This window comes from Tachypleus tridentatus, chromosome 10, assembly GCF_004210375.1.
Source record: "Tachypleus tridentatus isolate NWPU-2018 chromosome 10, ASM421037v1, whole genome shotgun sequence".
Classification (NCBI taxonomy): domain Eukaryota; kingdom Metazoa; phylum Arthropoda; class Merostomata; order Xiphosura; family Limulidae; genus Tachypleus; species Tachypleus tridentatus.
Window position 1 is genome coordinate 15,888,522 of NC_134834.1, and position 25,002 is coordinate 15,913,523.

A 25,002-nucleotide genomic window follows, 5' to 3' on the forward strand; every position below is an offset into this window, starting at 1 on the left:
TGCGGGTTCGAATCTCCATCGCAACAAACATGTTCGCTCTTTCAGCCGTGGGGGCATTATAATGTGACGGTCAATCCCACTATTTGTTGGTAAAAGAGTAGCCGAAGATTTGGCGGTGGGTGGTGATAACTAGCTGCCTTCTCTCTTGTCTTACAGTGCTAAATTGGGGATGGCTAGCGCGGATAGCCCTCGTGTACCTTTGCGCGAAATTGAAAAAACAAACGAGTCTGCAGACGTATTGCTGTGACACTGTGAGCAAATGTTATGTTACTATATTAAATGAACTAGTTTTAAATACCAACCCTCTAACTATAACCACAACTGGTGGGACCCACACGTTGCATCACATTTAGAAATCTTTATTTGTTAATAATTTAAGAAAATTACACACATAATTCGAACAGTTCTTTACGAAATTAATTGCAATGTGTTCGTGCACGTTTTGGAAGTGGTGTATTTCAGTATTACCGTTTTTACCTGTGGTCAGCTAGCCTTGGGAGAATTTAACAAAAATAGTATTTCAGTCAGTATGAAAATATTTGAAACTCATCCATTGCTGTAATAAACATCTAACTGCTACAGTTTTGATAAAGCAGTGACATAAGAAATAACTTACGGGAGAAACAACCATCGCTGACCGCAATGACTGTGCGAGTACTGATTATATGTGTAGTCTATGGTGATTGTTGAGGTGAAGACAGCTCGACCTATCAGCGTGCGTTAAACACCTTAGAAGTATATCACTCATAATTGTAGTGAAAAGTAGGGTAGTAAAAGTTAGATGGCGCTGCTTTAGTGCTATTTATCATGTTGATTGTTAATGTATTTTTTAATTACGCATTTTCATTATGATTTTGTGTATTTTTAAACGTTTTAATTACTGTTATACAAGCATGTATAAGTGCGATAAACCAAAGTCATGAGTCAGGATACGCTTTGGGTCTATTATATTATTGCCAATCTGCTAGTAATAAAGCCATGAGCCTATAAGTAAAAAGAGTTAACTTTTATTTTTTTAAGCCTATAGATATCGAGAAAGTATTATATTTTACTTCTTTAAGCCTAATGATATCGAGAAAGTATTATATTTCACTTCTTTAAGCCTAAAGATATCGAGAAAGTATTATATTTTACTTCTTTAAGCCTAATGATATCGAGAAAGTATTATATTTTACTTCTTTAAGCCTAATGATATCGAGAAAGTATTATATTTTACTTCTTTAAGTCTAATGATATCGAGAAAGTATTATATTTTACTTCTTTAAGCCTAATGATATCGAGAAAGTATTATATTTTACTTCTTTAAGTCTAATGATATCGAGAAAGTATTATATTTTACTTCTTTAAGCCTAAAGATATCGAGAAATTATTATATTTTACTTCTTTAAGCCTAAAGATATCGAGAAAGTATTATATTTTACTTCTTTAAGCCTAAAGATATCGAGAAAGTATTATATTTTACTTCTTTAAGCCTAAAGATATCGAGAAAGTATTATATTTTACTTCTTTAAGCCTAAAGATATCGAGAAAGTATTATATTTTACTTCTTTAAGCCTAATGATATCGAGAAAGTATTATATTTTACATCTTTAAGCCTAATGATATCGAGAAAGTATTATATTTTACTTCTTTAAGCCCAATGATATCGAGAAAGTATTATATTTTACTTCTTTAAGCCCAATGATATCGAGAAAGTATTATATTTTACTTCTTTAAGTCTAATGATATCGAGAAAGTATTATATTTTACTTCTTTAAGCCTAATGATATCGAGAAAGTATTATATTTTACTTCTTTAAGCCTAATGATATCGACAAAGTATTATATTTTACTTCTTTAAGCCTATAGATATCGAGAAAGTATTATATTTTACTTCTTTAAGTCTAATGACATCGAGAAAGTATTATATTTTACTTCTTTAAGCCTAATGATATCGAGAAAGTATTATATTTTACTTCTTTAAGCCTAATGATATCGAGAAAGTATTATATTTTACTTCTTTAAGCCTAAAGATATCGAGAAAGTGTGATATTTTACTTCTTTAAGCCTAGAAAGATCGAAAAAGTGGCATTTTTTACTTTTTTAAGCTTAAAAAGATTTAAAAAGTAAAACATTGACTTATTGGAGCCTCGATAGTTTGTCTAAATTTTTGTTTCTGGTGAAACAGTTGGTTCTTGGATTTATTTTACCTTGTAGACGACTCTAAGTACTTAGAGAATCCAATTTTAAACTAACAAACCAGTGTTTTAATGTGTGTGTATGTTTCCTTGTAGCAAAGCCACATCAGGCTTTCTGCCGTGTCCACCAAAGAGAATCGAACCAATGTTTTCTCTAGTGTTTTCAATCCATGTGCAGAATGAATGTTTTCATGTGCACCAGTATCATAGCAAAGTGCAGATGTGCGATACCAGATTTTTTTTACTAAGGGTTGTGGTGGTTTTTTCAGACAGTCAACCCTATTAAATCATTAGACCGATTTTCAGAGTTACCAGTTGATTATTTGGGCTTTAGGCCTGTCAACTGCCACGGTAATTACTGCCATTAACTTGTTGAGATTCCTCACTGTTGCTAAGTATTTCGCTGCTAGAATTTTTTTTTTAAATTTTGCGCAAAGCTACACGAGGGCTATTTGTGCTAGCCATCCTTAGTTTAGCAGTGTAAGACAAGAGGGAAAGCAGCTAGTCATCACCACCCACCACCAACTCTTGGGTTACTCTTTTACCAACGAATTGTGAGATTGACCGTCACATTATAACACCCCCACGGCTAAAAGAGCGAGCATGTTTGGTGCGACTGGGATTCGAACCCGCGACCCTCGAGATTACGAGTCGAACGCCTTAACCCACCTGGCCATGCTTGCTAGATGAATTAAGCGATTGGTTGTGTTGTTACGCACTGATGCAGTTTGGAGGAAACACTGAATCGAACCCCTGATCTTAGCATTGTAAATCCAAAATCTTACCGCTGAATCATCGGGGGGAGGGACATTTGCAGACGAAAAGGACGTAGCTAGTCAAAACTCACCGCCATCTTTGACCGTTAGCCCTTACACCCTTGTGCAAATTAATTGAAACAAATGGTCATTTTACAATATTTTCAGCATGGCGGCCGGTGTAGGCTCGCTGGACCCGCTGATTTTCTTTAATAGTCATTTTTTCACACAGATGGAATCATTAGCTGTGTTTTGCAGTACGGTCGATATATGACAAAATTTTGAGGAATATTACGTCATTCGAAATTGCGTTAAAAGGGTAAGGAGACCAGTCAAAAAACAACTTCTTACCAACTCAATGAAGACAAAACGGTATCAATGGGGTCTGAAATACAAGAACTGGACGCAACAACAATGGAGGAAGGTGTTATTTAGTGACGAGACTCATTTCTTCGTATGGGGTCAAAGAGGTCTGCATGTTCGCAGATCTCCAGGTAAGAAAATTCGAGAATCTCACATCAATCAGTTTGCAAAACATTCCTTGAAGAAGATGTTTTGGGGCTTTTTCAGTTACTATGGTGTCGGAGGCTTACATATCATAGAATGTATGATGCGAGAACCACAGTACATCGAAGTTTTGCAGAGAAGAGTCGTTCCAAAATTGAAAAAAGAGATTTCTAGATGGATCTTGCATTTTTCAGCAAGATCTGGCTCCTTGCCACACATCGAAACTTATGAAGAATTTTATGACTACAACGCGAATAAAGGTGCTGGACTGGCCTGGAAACTCTCCGGACTTAAATCCTATTAAAAATATTTGGGCGATTGTAAAGAAAAACTTCGGGGAAAAGACTGTACTACGAAAGATGAGCTAATTGAGGCCATAATTGAGGTGTGGTACCGCGATCCAAAAATTAGTAAAGATTGCAGTCAACTCGTGGACTCGATGCCAAAGCGGATTAATGATCTTCTGAAAAATGAAGGCGGTCATATCATGTATTAATTTGTGAGTAATTTTTGGATTCTCAGAAATAAAACGCAAAAAATTGAAAAAAAAATCGTAATTTTCCGTCTTGTTTCAATTAATTTGCAGAAGGGTGAATACAGTGCCCCCACGATATTAAATTGCAAAGCAAGTTTCTATGGTAACAAAATACCAACCATGTATCTCTAGATTCACAATAAAGGCACGTTAGAAATTAGGTAAAGCCCCTGAGCAGCCCTCAATAGGTAAAGATTTGGTGTTGAGCAGTTTTTTTTTCCTAATTATCAGTCTTCACTGTTATAAGCTTCGCGTCTGGTTCTTGTGTATATAAACAATACTGGTAGACGTAGCATATATAAAGGCATCTATTGAAAACCTTTGTGTATAAGATATATTTTATGTATCGTCCACCAAACAGCGGGCTCTTGGTTGATACATTTATGTATACGGCTACAGAGTAAACTTTAAAGGTTCTGGTTAATTTACTGCCACCTATTGTGTTAAATATGAATGACAATCAATCATGTCTTAAAACACAAATAGGGCAACTGACACACATGAACCAGAACTACAACATGTCTAGCGCCGTCTATTTCGGTACAAGATTGAACTTAGGGCCAGTTATTAAATTAGAAACGTAAAGATGAACAAAAGGTTAATAAAACTACAAATTAAAGAACTTTATCTTTGAAATTAATGACGAACAATATTTGAATGGCGAAATTAGGTTTGTCATTGTTTTTTTTTCCTTTAGCCAACGAATTAATATTGTGATTTTGTAGTATATCTTATGCATACAAAACATTTAAAATATTTTCAAATCATCAAGAAAACAAGTCATTAAAAATATATTAATAATAATACATAATACTAACTCAGCGCCATCTAACTTTTACTACTCTACTTTGCACGGCAATTATGAGTGTTTAACGCAAGCTGATAGGCTAATCAGTGTTCGCCGCACGAATCACCATAGACGACACATATAATCAGTATTCGGAGTGTCTATAAATTACATCTTACGTCACCGCTTTTTCAAAACTGCAGTAATTTTATGCTTGTTATAGCAACGGACGAGATTCTAATATTTATATATAATGACTAAAGTACTGTTTCTGTTAAATTCTCCCAAGGCGGTAAAATTGGTAACACAGAAAGTACACCACTGTAAGATTAATGTTTGCTCGAATTATTTACACAGAATGTTAAATACTGATTACTAAATACGACGTGGGAGCAGCCAGTGGTGGTCATGGTTTGAAGCTCGATATAAAGTTAATAATAATAATGTATTTACTTAATAATTTAATTCACCTCTTTAAAACTCTCAATGTATTAACATAATATTCGCTTTCCAGAGAAATGTCTGTAGACCCACAACGCTAGAAACTGAGGTTCGATACTCATGGTGGGCAGAGCACAGATAGCCCACCTTGTAGCTTAACTTCAAACAAAACAAAATACCAATAAAAGAATCGACAAGCTACACAAGGGTACGTTATTGTATCAAAGTAAATTTACATAACACGCACAAGGATATATCGTTTTCCAAATATAAAATAATACAAGCCATGTATATGCTATACAGTATTGTACAAGTCACACAGGAATATTTCGCTTTGTCAGTATCAGGTTACACAAGTCACCCCAGAAACCACCGTTAAATCTCGATTACGTTAGAGAAAAGAACGGGAAGATATACAGGTGTACGTGCATTACAAGTAAATGTAGATTAGTTTTCATAGATATGTAAAAAGGCCAGGTGGGTTAAGGCGTTCGACTCGTAATCTAAGGGTCGCAGGTTCGAATCCCCGTCGCACCAAACATGCTTGCCCTTTCAGCCATGGGGGCGTTATAATGTTTCGGTCAATCACACTATTTGTTGGTAAAAGGGTATCCCAAGAGTTGGCGGAGGGTTGTATGACTAGCTGCCTTTCCTCTAGTCTTACACTGCTAAATTAGGAACGGCCAGCGCAGATAACCCTCGAGTAGCTTTGCGCGAAATTCAAAACAAACATAAGAGTTGGACCGTGTCATTCACACGGAACTTTCAAAATTGACATAATAGTCAAGTTAAAGTAGTCCAAATGTTAACACTTATTGATACAAAATAAAGTATTGACTGTAGCATGGATTCACTACGTAACAGCTGGAACAAAATTCCAGACAACACGCCACACACGTGCATAGATGTTGTTTTTGTTCTTTGTAATCAAACGCAAAACAACACAAAGAGCCGCCCGTGCTCCGTCTGTCAAGGGTATAGAAACATGGATTCTAATGGTACAAGTCCACAGATATCAGCCACAGGTGGGCGCGCGTGTTACGTGATATTTTTGTTTTTTGTTTTTTTGCGTACAGACAACAAATATCTCGCTGACCATGTATAATACTGTGTAATGTTTGATATTTCAAAATATTCATGTGGTTATTATAATAATACATTACAGAATGTACTTTGTTTTCATCGATATCCGTAAACCCCGTGCATCTTTAAACTTGATTTTACATTAATTCTATTTCCCTAACCATGTGGACGTTTGAATGTCAAACATTTTTAAAATTACGTATCACAGTGGAACAGCAGTAAGTTTATCCACTAATAACGCTAAAATCCGGGGTTCGAGAACATTTCAAATAAAATCCGAAAGTCACTGTACTTTACTATTCAAATAATTTACCCCAAATATGTCACGAACCTGTAATTCTAAGCTTAAGTTGGACTCGTATTTTACCTTGAAACATCCAGTAATTTTGTATTCTTTAGATCAATTCTGAATGAAATTTTTCAAATACTAAGTATGTGGCTGTCTCGTGATTACTATTAACCATCCTATAATAAGAGCCTCTGACTTTATATGTGAAAACAGTATTATTACATGTGTTTATTGTCAGTAGATAGTTTTAGACTTAGCAAGGGGAAACCAACAATGTGTATGTATTACTGTCTTATTTTTCACTAAAATAGTGATTTCTAGATATCAAAGTAGTACTTTGAACAAAATATATTTACTGCACTCTCCATCGACAGATAAATTAAGCAGTGCTTTCGAAATAACCTCAGTTATCTATTATCCTCAGTAACTATTGTTTATATAGGTTTCTTTGGAGTCGTCACATTCCAGTAATAAGAAACTATTCTCGCCAAGAGAGGTCGCCCCTCGCCTTGCTTGAATGTGGCATCGCAACAAGACAGTCACAGATGGTTCAAGCCGCCATCTTGGTCCCTGGACTGGGTGGTTGCTATTGACTATGCTTCTCGACTATTATTTCCTGTAGCATTTTTAGTGTTCAACACCGTGTACTGGCCTACACTCCTAACCAGACATCTCTAATGTAAAAATATTAACACTGTATTTCTATCTTTCTTCTTAGCTATCACACCATGTATTAATGTATACTACTAAACAGACATCTTTAATGTAAAAATATCAGGCCTAAACAAATCATCAGATTGTTAACTTCCTCCTCTGCTAATGAAGAGCTATCTCTGAAGGAAGTGTTTCAATACTATTTTACAAAGAAACGAACATTGTTATCCTTGTTTATAAGAAACGTAAAGTTCACAGAAACATAACAATGTAAGAGCATGTCTCACAGGTTTCTGTGTAAATATAATAGTACTTATTGTCTGTTGTATGTCCATGTAACTACTTCGGGGCCCTGTATGACCAGGTGGTTAAGAAACTCGACTCGTTATCCGAGGATCGCGGGTTCGAATCCCCGTCGCACCAAACATGCTCACCCTATCAGCAGTGGGGGCGTCACAATGTTATAATCAATCCCACTATTCGTTGGTAAAAAGAGTAGCCCAAGAGTTGGCGGTGGATGGTGATGACTAGCTGCCTTCCCTCTAGTCTTACACTACTAAATTAGGGACGGCTGGCGCAGATAGCCTTAGTGTAGCTTTGGGCGAAATTCAAAACAAACGAAATACCTTTCTGAGTGGTATGAAAAGAAACGGACACCGTGAAAGATAAAAACAATAACAACACTGACATTGGTCAGTTCGGATCTTCTCTGGTTTGTAAGTCTTTGATATAAAACTATTTCCATAGGATAAAGCAGACAAACAAGCATTTACGCACGAGGAGTAAGTGGGTTGTAGGGGATTCGAGACAACTTAGTTTCAGGGGGACGATGTCATGCATATTTGGGGGGGGGGTAATCGATGTTCAGTCAGTCCCTAGTAATTTTTGGAAACAGGTACGAATAAGTTTAAAGTATTTCATACCGGACGTTTGACCAAAAGTGTGTGAAAAGACAGTATTAAAACTATAACTAATGCCAGTGTAACAAAAACACTGATATAGGACAATCTGTTTTGAAATTCGCGCAAGGCTACACGAGAGTTATCATCGCTATCCGTCTCTTAACAGAGAAAGACTAGAAGGAAGGCAACTAGTAATCACCACCCATCCTTTCATCAACTAATAAATAATGGGATTGACGGTTTCAACAGGTCAGCATGTCTGATGGAATGAGGATTTGAACCTGAGACCCTCAGGTTGCAAGTTGGTTGAGTGCCCTCACCACCTGTCCATACTGGGGTCTGACAATTTTTGTCGTGTTCTTGATAATAAATATCTTAATATACAACAGACAAATAAGATAGTAGAATGTTGGAAACTTTAATGGTCAATTAGCCATCACTCGATTTAACCTTTAAATGGGCCAGCACAAATCTAAACACTTATAATGCAAAAAATCCGGGGTGCGATTCTCCGAGATGGATAAAGTACAAAACGCCCACTGTTCCGCTTTGGAGTAAGTGAACCAAAAAAAACAAAAAAACATCTCTTGTAAAGACGAGCTTTGTGTTTATTTCCAAAAAACGAACAAAATAAAGAAACAAAGACAAATTATAAAGATTTTTTTTAAGTATTTCGTTTTTCCTTAATAATATAACAGCTAAAAACAGTGTCCAAACAAGTTTCACAAAGAAATCAACTGTTTTTGTTCTTACAATCGTGAAGTCCATCGTAATTCTCAAATCGTCAATTCACCTACACGCCATTCAAAAAGTATTGTGAGATAAAAAATTCAATTTCCATGGACTCACCATACACTGTTCCTACTTCCACTATATCTCTTTATACCGTGCAAGTATTCACTGAACGAAATATCTTAGTTTTGCATACGTCACAAAGGCCCGTTATCTCATTCAAGATACTCAGTAAATATTCGGAAGACGATTTTTAATGTTTCATAGGCTCAGTCTTACTTAGAATATACTACCACTAGTCACTGGAAGACGGTTTTCAGTGTCTCAATTAGAATATGCTTACACTAATCACTAGAAAACAGTTTTCAGTGTTTCATAGGCTTACTTAGAATATGCGAAGACTAGTCACTAGAAAACGGTTTTCAGTGTTTCATAGGCCCACAGTCTTACTTAGAATACGCTAAGACTAGTCACTAGAAGAGGGTTTTCAATGTCTCAAGCTTACAGTCTTACTTAGAATATGCTAAGACTAGTCACTATAAAACGGTTTTCATTGTTTCATAAGCTCATATTATTATTTATAATATGCAAAGAAAAACACCTTAGCTCACCTGGCCATGGCGGCTTCGTGTATAAGACGTGCCCAGTAACGGTCAGTTATAAACTCTCTTTGTTAACGTGAAGATGACCTATGAGGGTTGAAACATTGTTCTCTGCTTTATTAGTAAAAGTGTTAATACCCAAATCAACCGTCCCGACATACATTTTTATTTCAAGTTGGTTTCTAGTCATCACGAATTGTTCGTGATATTATACATCTTTGTTACACGAGCGCTGCCCAATTCGTTCGGCTCAGCAGCGCCCCCCAGTTTATAGTTAACAAGAAATTTTTGAGAAATTAATAAACACCCAGTTTCCTTTGTTTTCAACCTCTAACGAATACAATAAAATGAAGCATAGTTTGAATTAAACAATAAGCTGTATTTTGCGATATCCAATACACTTTTTTGTGTTGTAATAATTAAAGAGACCTGTAGACCAGTGGTTCACAAACTTTTAGTCTGAGACTCCCTTGGTGGAAATAAAAACGTTCGAGACCTCCTATAACTTTAGACTGGTGATGGGAAAACAGTGCTGTAGTGAAAACAAAAACATGTCCTTTAGACATATTGTATTTTGTTTAATTCAGTATAATTTTTTATCAGCTTATGTATTTATAATTAAAATTAGTTTAGCATCTTTCTTTTTTGGCGCCCTCTCCCGCAACTATAAAAGTACTCGGGAGTGGTCAAGGCACTCGACTCGTAATCTGAGTATTGCAGGTTCGAATACTAGTTACACCAAACACGCTCGCCCTTTCATCCGTGGGGGCGTTATAATGTTACAGTCAATCCCACTATTTGTTGGTAAAAGAGTAGCTCAACAGTTTGCGGTGAGTGGTGATGACTAGCTGCCCTCCCTTTAGTCTTATACTACTAAATTAGCGACGGCTAGCGCAGATAACCCTCGTGTAGCTTTGCGCGAAATCAAAACACAAACAAAGAAAAAACTTCACTGACCCCAGTAGTGCCACGACTCCCACTTTAGTGAACTCTGCGTTAAATAATAGGAAAAAATTTGACACTTAGTTTGAGAAATATACAGAAATGAGACGTAGAATATTACAAATATGAAAGATTTATACGTCTGTATAATTATTTGTTCTTTATTTTCAAACAAAAAACAAAAAGGTCGGACAGTTTAAAGTTTCTCACAGTTACCCTGTTCGATCATATGACATTGTTAGATGGCGCCTTTCGAGATAATTATGTAACGTGAATTATTTAGTATACTCTTACGAAGTTTAGATGAAAGACTAATATTCTGAGTGTAGAAACTAACATAATATTTCACCTTTAGGCCCATATCTGACGTTAATATTTGGTTGTATGTTAAAAATAAAGTTTCCTTTCAGAGTGTTCGAGAACATCTGTTACTATAAAGTTAATAAATTTATTTTCGCAGCTAATATTAGCCTATTGCAAATAAAATATTTGTGTGTTAATTATTTTGAATTTATTTTACAAGCAGTTTAACACGACGGTCATTTTCACTTCACTTGTACTCAAATATTGGAACTCGAAATAGATGAACAAAGTGAACACGCACACACACCTAGCAATAAAACAAACAAAAAAAATACGTTTTCAGTTTGTGTAATACCCTTTTATCTCTCATTTCTTATACCAACACAATGATCTGGAAAACAAGAAATTCGAGTTTGGAGTTTTAGGAAGATACGTCCAATACTCTATGGACACAAAAAGACTCCATTTTTCAGCCATCTTCATCCTCTGATTGAGTCAGCAGTTTGAAGGTTTCAAATTTATAACGAAATCCATTTTCGTACGAACAGCCTTCAGTACAGAAGATAAACTAATTTCAACAGACATGGGGAGATAGAAAAGAACGGTAAAAAAAGAAAGACCTTATGAAATTCTGTACATCAATAACCACACTGTGGAGCCCTGGTGAGCGTCAATACGACAAGAACCACACTGTGGAGCCCTGGTGAGCGTCTATCTATATGACAAGAATCACATTGTTGAACCTGGAACTTGGTGACCATCTATACAACAATAACGATATTGTGAAATCTGATAGACACCTACACAATAATAACCACATCGACAGACAACACGGAAGACAATACGGTAAACACTACCTACTGCTAATTCTTGGGTCATTCTTTTACCAATGAGCGTGTACGTTCCAAAACTGTAAAAGAGCAGAATTAGCAAACTTGACATAAGGTTTTCTTTGAGAGAATTACCAAACTTGTCACAAGGATTTTCTCACGAGAATTACCAAACTTGGCATGTAAGGGTTTACCTTTCACTTTTCCTATAAATCTTCATTTTTCAAAACAAACAAACTATTACAGATAAGAATTAGCATTTCAATGAATAAAATAAGATTTATTCTTAAAACCAAAAGAGAAACCAAAGTTAGGGTTCTTGTCTTGGTAATCACATGCCTTCTACAGAACCATCATGACAAAATTCTGGGGCCCTTACAAGTTATGTAATTACTTTCAATACACAAGTTTGGTGTGAAAATAGTAATTGTTTTACTTAAATATAATTATCAGTGTAGTTATATGAATTCCTACCAGGTGGCTCTATATTATAATACGATTGCCCCATATGCGATGTAGTTGACGCACATCTGCACTACTAGTAACAGGCCATAGTTATAGGTATGTCATACGAGGTACCAGACAAAGTATATTAGAATAACACACAATCCATGCACGCACACAGGGGGATTTCAGAGTGCAGATTTCACTAAACTCCATATTTTTGAGACATGACCTAAGAAGGTCGAAATGTTCTCTGCTTTATTAGTAAACATTTTAACACCCATACCAGCTAAAGTAAATCAGTTTCTGGTTACTTAATGTCGTGTTTCTACAAGTAAGATGTCATAAAATCTAATTGTATAACAGTGTCTAGTGGATATTTCTATCTTATTTAACCAATAGTTATGGTACTAAATGCAAATTACTGTTATTAGCAACTGACAGCTAATTTCATATTTAACTTTTATTCAGTAAGTAGATCACTTTACATCCTTAACATGTTAACTTGGCAACCGACAAATACAACAAGCTCAACTTGAACGTTAAAACTTAAAAACTATTTCAAAGACAAAATGCAAACTTATTTTTAAGGCAATGAAATGAATAATGTGAGTTTATACACGCATAAAAAACAGTTCACACTATTAAGTTATCGAATAAAATATGCATTTCACTGCAAATAACAAATTGAAGGAAGAACATCTTTCATAATAATGTTTCAAGTAAACTGAAAAATAATTTCTTGAAAATGAATTGTAAATAAAAGTACATTTTAACAAGGTTTTGTCCTGAAGAGGCTTACACATCAGAGCCTTGTTGTATAACAGAATTGTTAACACTAACAAGGACTTGGTTAACAAAATAGCAATACTGTTAACACTAAAAGGAACTAGTGTCGTTAACATCAGGTATTTTCACTTGAATAGTAAGTATCATGATTAAATGGATGCACTTTAGAAACAGATTTACCAGCCTACTGACTGCTTTTAGAAATAACTACAAGGCTCTAATGTTCTTCAACAAGAAGCAAACAGGAAACAGGAACTACTGAAACAGCAAGAGACCACACGTACACGGTTCTTCAGTGTCTACAACCATCCTGAGCACATCTTGATGTTTAATGGTAGCAGAACACAAGGTCTTGTGGAACTTCTGACCACAACTAAAGACTGGATATTCCTACGTGACCTTAGGCAGCATCAGAAAGAGCTGCGACCCCAGGAAGACATTTACCTGAGTAAACAAAGAAGACAATTATCAAAACAAGATAGCTGTTCCACATATTTCTGCAGTTCTCTTAATACATATCTGATGTAAATATATATATCATCATCACACCTAAGAACATTGTATGTATCTCAGAACAGCTGGTATAGGTAATAACACTTACTAATGAAGCAGAGAACAGACCTTTCTAGGTCATCAGGTTAACCTAAAGATGACCCAGGGAGGTCAAAACATTGTTCCCTGCTTTATTAGTAAAAGTGTTAATACCCGTACCACCATTCTGAGATTCATTCTTATTTTAAGTGGGTTTTGGGTCATCAAGAACCTATGAACTTTGTTTAAAATCCACCAGGTGGTAATTTATACAGGAAGTACAATATTGTTATACTAAAACTGAATAAATAATAATATAGTTCAAAGAAGCTCAAATTACCAGTTGTAAATATGAAAGATAATAAATCTCCAATTACTATGATACCTTCATTATGAAAATTTTTAAAGGAAATCAGCACCTTGAGCAAGGATTACATATTCTTCAGTAAGATTTGGTTTTTCTTTAAATACATTATAAATAAAGTAGATATCCAATACTCCTCAATTTTATCTTACAACAGAAATTATACATAACAGAATCAAGGCTAACTGAGAGAGACAGCTACACTCAAAGGCAGGGTTTACCAAAGTCTTTCGAAAAAGTTATTTCTCTTACATTTCAGGCAAAGTTCCAAATTTACTAGACCACTCGCACTTCTGATTTGGTTACTTAAAGTTCAGACTTTAAAAAAACGATCTTTAAACAAGGACGTTGAAACATATTAGCAGTCAACAAAAACTGTCTACTTTTATTTATATAAAAACAAAATTGATGTAATTTATTATTAAATATAAGGGAGATGATTAACAAGAAACAGATGGAACAACTGATATGATAAAAATTTATCTATCACAACTGTAGCTAAGCAGCATAGTGTTTTGGGCACTTACCACTTCCGAGATAAAAAGCAAAAAAATAGAGTGGTCGGTCCCACAGTTTTCACCAACTTGCTCATCTTGAAATATTTTTATGGGCATTTTTAGCATTGTAAAATAAAGTAAACTCAAAAAGGTATGTGTAGTCCATGAGTTTTGTCTAAAATACCTAAATTCATTGAATATCTAGTGTAAATTTGAGTAAATTAAAGTACTTGGTAATCTTAGTGCAAAATCAAAAATACCTATAATTAACACTGAAAACAAAGAAAGAAACACAGATTAGAATTAATACATTAGTACCAGAAAATGTAAAGTTGACTGAAATATATAACAGTAACTTATTTAAATATATTTCGTTATAACATACAGATGACTTTACTTCCATTTCTGTTAAGATTTTTCAGAGTCCGTTTGACCTCAACTCTACAACACTTACCTTCCAAGAGTTCTAAACTAGCTCCTCCTCCTGTGCTCACATGGCTGACTTTATCTTCAGTCTTCCATTTAGCACAGCACGTGGCAGTGTCACCACCCCCTGAAAAATTAACGTGTGGGTTAGGGTTAGGAACACAAAACTAAAGCTAACCTGTAAATGTGTAACAAAAAACATTCTACCAAACAGACCTCACCAGAATATTCTAAGCTTTCTTGGTTTAAAGACAGGTCTTTAAAGTATTTATATTTGTTGGTACAAAGTTTGAGTGATGAAGGTTTTATGATGAAATGTTTTTATTCAGTGTAATATAGCCATCATGTTGACACTTGTGCCAAATTACATACAGCAGTTAAGTGAATTTAATATATAGTGTTTACATAAATTATTGAATCATTTTACTAAATGATAAGAACGGGAAATACATAGCAAAGAAATGAAGTTTATGGTATGGCGGAAGACAACACATCTGTTGCTGTTTTCGAGCCCTGACACCATTAATCCACTGACACTACTGAGGTGGTAATTTATCTTCGTTCATACCAATCATCATTCCAAGAGTAATCATAAGAACTGCATTGGTTATTTGGTTGGTCAGTATCTTCCTCTTACAGACAATGTCCATTACATAGCCCCATCCAAACTAGCCATAAAAAAACTTCTCTCACACAATCTGCAAATGTTTACATGTTCCAACTTCTATTCTGTTAATTACACAGGTCTGTAATAGTTTTACTGTTACAAAGGTTTTGCATGTTCTTCTGTAATTATTCCTGTAACCTGAATCCAAAAATGAAATCCATTTTTTTCCCCCCCATCATGTACAGATTTTTTCACAAAAAAAGTTGTATATAATTTTACACAAGTGAAACATTTTCATTAAAATCAGATGACATTTTGTTATGCTACATAGTTTTATCAATCGTTCTACAATCCACACATAATCAAAAAATGTTCATTGGGATAACTGGTATCTGAACTAAGAAAGTTGTTTTTGTTCTCAGTTTGTAAAAATATCCTTATAAGATAGAAATATATTTTTGACATCTGCATTGCTGAATCATGGAAAGTCTATTAATAAAACCAAAACAACTTTTGTGAAGTTTAAATATGTACACCTGCATAATTTACAGACACCCAAAACAAGAACCTACACATTGAATGAAGAAATACCAGCATTAACATAACAAATAAAACATATTATAATATCTTTGGTTAAGTAACTTATATAAATGCTACTGAAACTTACCAATAATGGTAGTAGCACCTCTTTTAGTAACTGCTACAACTTCATCCATAATAGCTTTGGTACCTTTAGCAAAATTTTCCCATTCAAAGACACCTACTGGTCTGTTTTCAAACAAAAGAATTAAACTAACATTTTACGATCGAAAACATTGACCACAAACAGAAGACATTAATTTTATTACGTTCAAAAGCAAATACTGATTGAAAACATTCTCAAACCTAAGTTAGGCTTAAAATTATATTTGTTTGTTGTAAACTGACTGACCTTCTGAAACAGGGGTCAACTGATAGTTTTTGTTTCTTCAGGACTTGGAAAATTTGCCCCAGTTTCTACAGATATACTGATCCATCAAATAAATTTGCAAACTAGCATGTTTACTGCCATATCATGGTTATAATATTGTTTTTCAGAAATTCATGGAGTCCACAATGATATAGTAGGGCATTACCTAAGTACCAACTGATAGGTCACTGAATGAGCAGAACATAACAAATTGACAACACATATCTTATTCCCAGGGTCCTCACATTAAACTAAAGAACTTAGCAGGAGAGAATTTACTGCTGATGAGCATACTTCAAGGACACAGAGCCCAAGTCTCTTCAGTGTTTGTCTCCGAAAAATGTTCTCATAGATTAAGGATTAAGATAAAAACAAATTAATCTTAATTGGAAACTTATCCAGGTGGAGATAAGTACTTGAAATGAAGGAATAACAGTCAAAATTGTTAGTAACAATCCCTCAACTCTATTGTTCGAGGTCAATACTGACCAGCAAGTGTGCTTTGTGAACAAGTTTGATGCAAACTTGCAGTATACAGATGAACTTAATTATTTGTATGCATTATGCTTCAGCTGGATCACATAACTGATATTATTTAAAATATTTTTAACAATGTGAAAAAAAAATATGTATACAATTACTCACCTACCTACATTATAAATCAGTTTAGGGTTAACACAAACAAAAATATTTTTAAGCCTGGCCCTGCTATGTCTATTCTGCCTAAAGTTTTACTGATACAAATAGAACTTGACAAAATTAATTTTCTTCTTTTAGGCCTATATTACATAAAGTGCATTGATTTACTGAATTATCACAACTTTCTAGAATTGATATTTTGTATCTGGAATGAATTTACCACTCACATGAAACTATAGATATGTGGTACTCAAATCTAATCAATCACGTGAAGCTACAGATATTTGGTACTTAGTTCTAACCAATCCCGTGAAGCTACAGATATTTGGTACTCAGGTCTAACCAATCACGTGAAGCTTTAAATATTTGTTACTCATAAGTTGTAAATACAGCTTCCCATTCTATAATACTGTTTATGGACAAAAACTCCTCTATTTAATACTATTGTTTATAGACAAACAATCCTTAAACAACAATTCACAACAAAGAACTCACCCATTCCATACTATTGTCTTTGCTCTTTGCACTGCTTCAGAGAACTTTGTAACACTTTTATCTCCACAATCAAGACCCTACACAAAGTTAAAAAAACAAGATCTAGTATTGCTTACATAATAAATTTTTCTTTACCAATGTTCACTGCAGTTTGAGCTTTAGTTAAGTAAAATAAATGGAATAAAAAACAATCAAGTTTCATTTCAGACGTGGTGGTCAATAAACATAAACTGAACACAGATAAAAACTAAGTGAGAAAAAATAACTTATTTAAAAATATATTTTCAGACATAACTATATTTAGACATTTAGCAGTTTTTACATGAAAATTATTTAAATAATTATAATACTATACACACATAAGCTGGTTCAGCAAAGTATAGTGATACATGTCTGGGTAAGACTTGTATGTATGAAGAGGAACATAAACAACAACAAAAGTCTCAACTATTACTGTGAATAATCAGTGATGTCGAGAAACCCACTTGTAGAGAAATACATGCAAAAACGGCTCATTTGGGTTGAGAAAATATTTTACATAGAAGAGCGAACAATGTTTCGACCTTCTTCGGTCAATGTCAGGTTCACAAAAATACCTAACTAGTGCTCTAATACCCAAACTGTGCTCTGCAATGAATTAACGGGAGCGGTGCAGGATAATTCAAATTTGAGGGAAACGCAGCGATATTGAAGTGTTGGACACCATGCAAGCTACTAGCTCAAGGTAGTTCACAGTTTTAACATTAGGTCACATCCCTTTTGATGACGTTCTCGAATGTTTGAGACATGTTTTTGTTTACTTGTGAACCTGACGACGACCGAAGAAGGTCAAAAACGTTGTTCGCTCTTCTATGCAAAATATTTTCTCAACCCAAATGAGCCGTTTTTGCATATATATATTACTGTGAATGTTTATGTATACTAGATCTACAGAAAAGGTGGGAAATTTCCTCCCAAACTCTACATACTGACGTCTATAATACATACCATCCATCCTTCAGGAATACCCGAGTCTACTGTGGCTGAGCCAGTAGTTGCAGCTTCATTGAACTTATCAGCAGTAACAAAGTCCAGTGGAAGATGAATTTGAACACCATTTTTCCGAGCTTTTTCCATTAGCTTTCCTACAATTCCTGCTCCTTCTTCATCATATAAGGAATTTCCAATCTTACAAAATAAAATAAAACAGTATTACCAAAACTGTAAGCAATGAACTTGTATACAAGTTCACGATAACAAGAAACCCAATTGAGGTAAAGAAAAAAAAAAATATTATTCTAAAGATGGCTGGTGTGGGTATTAAAACTTTAATTAAAACAAAGTACAGAGTAATGTCTGGACCAGCAGTTCCCAAACTGTGCTCTGCAATGAATTCACAGGAGTGGTGCAGGATATTTCAAATTTGAGGGAAACACAGCAATACTGAAGTGTTGGACACCATGCGAGCTACTAGCTCAAGGTAGTTCACAGTTTTAACATTAGGTCACATTCCCTTTTGATGACATTCTCGAATGTTTGAGATATGTTTTTGTTTACTCGTACTTTTGGCTACACCAGTAACTTCTTCAATTTTCTTGTTTCTTAGATTTTGTACATAAATACCTGTTGACTCTCTGGGTCCATCAGTAACCAAAATAACTGAAGAGTGTTGTGAAGTTCAGTGAATTATTTTGTTGATTTGTAGTTCTTGTGTATAAAAACAAAGATTGTTGAACATTAATAAGAGGTGTGGGAGTGAGGAAAATAATGGCGAACAACACACAGGTGGCAGAGTTGTGAAAAAACAGAAATAGAGTTATGACAATAGTTATCTAGATTTTAGCTTTACTTCAGTGGATACCAATTATGAAGCGTGTCCACAGTGTGTATTATGTCTAAATGTTTTGTCTCCAGAGTGCAAGCTTCCAAGTAAACTAAAACACTTAGAGAACAATCATCCTAACATGGCTAGTAAATCCCGTGAATATCTTACCAGAAAGAATTGAAAGGACAAACAGGTACATTTTTGAAACAAGCATTAATACCAAGCAATACTTTGCTAGCATCCTACAAGGTGGAATATAGAGTCGCAAAATGTAAAAAGTCTCACACCATCAATGAAGAACTGATTTTACCAATTGCAGTGGATGTGGTAAATATTGTAGTTGGTGACTCTAAGGGAAGACTGCTTTCAAAGGTGCCTTTATCCAACAATACTATCAGTTGTAGAATCCAACATATGGCTGAAGACCTCAAGGATCAGCTAACTGAAAAATGAAGAAGGAATTTGGGTAACAGCTAGATGAGGTGACGGATAGTAACAAGGATGTTCATTTGATTTGGTACACAGGGTTTGCAGATGGTGACAAAATTGTGGAAGATCTTCTCTTTTGTAAAAGTATCACTGGAGGTACACGTACAAAGCAAAGCTCTTGCTGCACTGTGGACCTACTGCATAATCCACAGTGAAGCCCTTGTGTTAAAGCACCAGAGTCCTCCACTGAACCTAGTTATGTCAAGTGTGTCGACAGTGATGAGCTTTATAAAAACTTGGCCACAGAAGGAAAGGTTTTTTAAAAAACTGAGAAGATATGGGATCTGAGCCCACATCTTTGTTGTACTACTGCAGCTCACGATGGCTCTCCTGTGGGAATGTACTGTTCTGTGTTTTGAAATTACGACAGGAACTCTACTCTCATCTCAAAGAACACGAATGTGCTAAAAACCTCTTGGATACCGAGTGATTTTTTTGTCAACATTAGCAAACCTGTGCAATCTCTGAAAAACTGAATGCATTGAATATCTCTCTGCTTGGAAGCAACTTGTACATTCTGAAACTCACAGAGAAGGTTTCAGCCTTCAGAGAAAATGTTACTGAGGAGCACCTAACAGCTCAGTGACTGGTTTGAAAATAACTTTCCACACAATATGGAGAAGCTTGCATGGATTCAAGACCCATTCAAGGCCCCATCTGAACTTGCCTTTGCAGAAGACAATTTTATGGAGCTGTCTTGTGACAAGAGTTAAAACAAAATTTGGCAGCATGGAACTAATAGTTTTCAATAAAAAGATTAATATCCACTGCAAAGTGAATCCTAATACAATTTGTGATGTCATATCTCTGCAAAGCTGGATTTTTGGCAGTTGCTGTGATAAAAAGCAAGAACTGTGTGAAAACCAATGTGGAACAGGAAGGAAGGGTGGTAATTCTTAACCTGAGTCCAAGGTTTGAGTATCTGTGCAGTGACCAATAGGTACACACACATCTCATTAGTAACTGTGGTTATTTAAAAATGAAATATAAATATTGTTCTTACTTTCAATTTACGTGTATTATTCTTCCAAATGGCTAAAGTTATTAGGACAAATATTCAAGTATTAAGTTGTTTGGACCTAACTACTTAATAAATGGAACTGTTAGGTTTTTCTTTTTGCCGAGGAGTGCCATGAAAAAAATCGTTGAGAAACTAAGGGTGCCATGAACTGAGAAAGTTTGGGATACGCTGGTCTAAACCTTTCAAGTCATCTTTAAGTTAATAGAGTTTGCAGTAATGCATACAAGTTTGACATAATGGAGTTTAAACAGATACACAAAGAAACAGTATAGACTTGCTCATCACAAACAACCACCATGATGAAATAATCTATGGTGATAAGAAATCCACTTGAAGTAAAAAAATATATCTCATGACAGCTGGTGTTGGTACTAAAACTTTAATTAAAATAAAGTAGAGAACAATGTTTCAACGTCATCTTTGGGTTAAAAACAGAAGGTCAACACATTGTTGTGTACCAATTAACCTTTAATATCCATACCAGATGTTTTTAGAATACACACAGATATAAAATGTATTATTACTGTATAAGAATTACGTGACTTGTGAGACATACAAAGTCAATGAAAAATTACACAAATGGAAAATTCATAACAATATACTAAATAAATTTATTCAAGACAGAACAAGACCAACAAAACAATGTTTAATTACGGCATAGCCACTACGGCCATGTACTACTGTCTAATTTTGAGCTGCCTACCAGATGCAAATGGTCAGCATCAGCCACTGAGAAGCGTTTACCAACAAGCAACTAACATTGAAAACTTACTTGCATTCCATTCAGTTGTTTCAAGAAGGTAAATGCCATCCCTCCTCCGATAATCATCTCATTCACTTTGTCCAACATGTTTTCAATTAGCTGGATCTTATCCTTCACTTTAGCCCTGCATGGAGAGGCCATTCCAAAAAACATGCATATATATTAATGGATTGACAAGAAGGCAGCGGTCAACAAGGAACAAAAAGGCAAAATATCATTTTCTATTTTGTGTGTGTTCAAGCAGCTTTTGTAGCAGATAAACTGTTCCTTTCTCAAAATTGTAGCTTAAGTTTTATTATTTCTCTGAAAGACACACATTTTCATTTACCTAATTCTTTACTCTCTAATTCAAGCCAGTTAACTAAGAAACAGATAGAAAGTCGTATGAACATTATTTCATTTACTGCTGTCGGTTACTAACTCTGCTCAAGTTAGAATAAGAAAAAAGAATTTTGTCGTATAATGTTTTCATTTATTTAAATTTAAACCAACAGAACATTATTTCTTCTGACATTAGATTAGAAACTAAAAGTTTTAACCGCACCAACCAGTTCTTATCTTACTTGTTGTATTTACACTGAGACTTCATCATGGTAATTTTCAAAACATTCTTTTCAGAGTAACAATTAATTTGTGAACAGGTGAAGCCCTACCTGTGTAAATGTTGTTGTACAATTAAAAAACAAGTGATTATGATTTTGAAGTGTCTGACTTGCAGAAAACTGAAAGAAACAACAACAGAAGTTTCAAAACTTCAACTTGTTCGCACTAATTACTTCCTCTTGTACTTCGTACCTCAGTAAGCTTAGTACCAGAATCTCAACATTTAAAAACATAAACAAGAATGTACTACATACCCTCCTAAAATAGCGAGGAAAGGCCTTTCTGGATTCTCCAAAGCCTTGGCAAAGTAAGTCAACTCTTTCTTCAGCAGAAATCCTGCTGCCCTTTGAGCGTGTTCTACACCAACCATGGAGCTAGAAAAAGGAACGAAGAACGTTTAGTTGAAAAGATTAGCTATCTAGTGTCAATCTATAATCAATAAAAAACTTAAGCGATTTGTGTAGTTTTACAACTTCAATGGACATCTGGCTAACAAATGGTTTTATACAATTAAAATTTCAATACATTACTCTATTTTAATCAAAGATTTACCAGCTAGGTGCAATACCTGTGAGCTCGATGGGCTGTACCAAAAGCATCATTCACGTGAAACATCTCCAAGTTTAGTTAAAGAGGCACGGAACTTTTCAACAGCATCTGGGCTCGCCACCTGAACGTAGAAATTGAAATAATAAATCTAAATGATTACGCTACTAAGGAAAACGTTATAATCACTTCTTACAGCGAAATTATTAATTACACATCAATTTTTTATACAATTTTATGAGCTACGAGTTCTAGTATTGCCCACCAGCACTGTACAAGTTACATGTTGCTCTCTACTGGTTGAAGATTGATTCTGAATCATGAGGAGTCAATACTGGTCTTCCCTATTTTGATTTATATAAACTGCACTTGGTAGAGTAGAATACCCTATTAACACTTGATGGTTTAACATGTAAACTGGTACAATTAAATTAAAAGAAAATCCAGTGAGAACTCTTACTTAGTGAAAGTTATGGCTTACTGCCAGCTGCAAGTAATAAATTTTTGGTTTTTGTACCTCAGGGGGTTGGATACAACTCCACCAGCACATGGAAGGTTTGTTTTAATTCATTAAAATAATTTTGAAGAAAAAAATCTCGATACACTGGTTGCAAATTTGGGAGCAATTTTAATAACTCCAAGTCAAAATAACATTATTTATTACAAATACAATACTAATACTATATAAATTCAACAGAAATTATAATTAATCCAAACGTTTTAGCTGATAAAGGCTAATTACATTAATTATTTAGTATTAAACTCAATTAATCATATTAAAAATTAGAAACTTAAGTATGGCTAACAATCTATTATTTAATCATATTACTATTTTCAACCAAGATGTAGTTAAGTGTAAAAAATTCACAACTGATCTTTATAACTAAACTCCTGTGAAGGGTAAAAGCAAATTTTATGAAATTATGTTATTCCCCACAGATCTTAAACAGGTTTCATGAAACCAATTTTATTAAAAAAATTATAGTCATCTATCTTAAAACTTGGAAGTAAGAAACTAGATCCGATTCCTCAATGTTAGGCCGTTAAAGGTTTATAAATTCGTGGCATGAGAAAAACTGATCATTTGTCAAACTCCTGCCAACTCTGAACAATGTTTCTTTCCTGATGTAATCCAAAGATTCCTCAAATAGTATTTATGTAATCAAACATTTGATTTATTTAAAATGTTTGCTCAACATATTGTATGGTATCAACTTAATAACTATGGGTTTTGATTTTTTGTTGAATTTGTTAACAGCTACATGAAGGATATCTCCTTTAGTCTTCTTGATAACGTTAGACGGAAACCAACCAGTCATTTTTTTTTACCCTCCAGAATCTATTGTTAGGCCAAGCAACAGAGTTTGACTGTCACTTTTATAATACTCGCACATACTCCAAGAGTTAGGTAGTGGAATAAAAACAATGAAACATGAGTTACACCCAGAAAAATCTGGACTATACGTTATCTTTGAGTATATCCATCTGTTGACTTAAATATACTAAACGTTTAACAAGTTTCTAGCAGTGGCTATTTGAAATGGGGTTAAATTTACGTTTTAATGGCAATTAATATTGTTTCAATTGATCCTTACATTAGATTACCCAACATTTGTCAAGCCTATAATAAGTCTAAATGACAAATGCATTCACACTGTTATGTTAAACATTAGAAGGTTGTTGCAAGAGAAATCTTTAAAAAAACTATTTTCTGTTGATTTCATTATTTTGTTAAGTTACTTAACCCTAAAAAACATCACAGTTGTGTGTTAATGATGGAAAATTTAACACCTGTGTTCCAAGTTTAATGACATTGATCATTAGTACAGTAATAAATGTATGATTTAATTACGTGTTTAGAATAACAAACGTTATCTTCAGCTAGACTAAAACATCTGACCTTTTAATGTGTAATAAGAGCAATAAATGAACTATTCATTTACGTAACAGCACAAGCACATAAGCCTACATCTATGTGCAGCACACAAGCACATAAGCCTACATCTATGTGCAACAGAACAACACATAAGAACGCAACAGAACAAGCATAAGCCTACATTTACGCAACAGAACAAGCACATAAGCCTACATTTACGTGCAACGGAACAAGCACATAAGCCTATATTTACGTGCAACAGAACAAGCACATAAGCCTACATTTACATGCAACAGAACAAGCACATAAGCCTACATTTACAAGCACTGGCTAAACCACAGTTATAGTTTTAAAAAATTTCCATTTCCACGTATAGCAATTTCATTATTTAATATCAAATTTTCTTAAGCAAATGAACAAAATACTGTCATGACGACAAACACTGTACTACTTCTTGATGATGAGAAACACTTAAAATAAAAATATCTCAGAACGGCTGGTATGGGTATTAACACTTTTATTAATAAGAAGAGAACAACGTTTCGACCTTCCTAGGTCATCTTTAGGTTAAGAAAGAGAGAGTTTGAAAGTAACCTTTGTCGGACACACGTCTTAAGCACA

The 25,002-nt window shown here is 34.5% G+C and overlaps 3 protein-coding genes across 4 annotated transcripts in view; 2 read left to right on the forward strand and 1 right to left on the reverse strand.

Annotated features, from left to right (window-relative positions):
- Nucleotides 1–7,090, forward strand: part of LOC143227972 (glycine receptor subunit alpha-4-like) — a 30,337-nt gene extending 23,247 nt beyond the window's left edge. The window contains exon 7 of the mRNA XM_076459324.1: nucleotides 7,016–7,090. Within this exon, the coding sequence (XP_076315439.1) occupies nucleotides 7,016–7,090 (75 nt within the window). The remainder of the gene's footprint in view (nucleotides 1–7,015) is intronic.
- Nucleotides 1–25,002, forward strand: part of LOC143228778 (uncharacterized) — a 364,507-nt gene that overhangs the window by 252,513 nt on the left and 86,992 nt on the right. The gene's annotated exons all lie outside the window — the stretch shown is intronic.
- Nucleotides 12,431–22,663, reverse strand: LOC143228777 (phosphoglycerate kinase-like). Its single transcript, XM_076460125.1, has 8 exons — nucleotides 22,528–22,663; nucleotides 22,214–22,333; nucleotides 21,366–21,480; nucleotides 18,267–18,446; nucleotides 17,280–17,356; nucleotides 15,864–15,964; nucleotides 14,618–14,716; nucleotides 12,431–13,215 (listed from the first exon to the last, which is right to left on the reverse strand). The coding sequence occupies exons 1-8, from the start codon at nucleotides 22,572–22,574 to the stop codon at nucleotides 13,172–13,174; spliced, it is 783 nt and encodes a 260-aa protein (XP_076316240.1). The 5' UTR covers nucleotides 22,575–22,663; the 3' UTR covers nucleotides 12,431–13,171.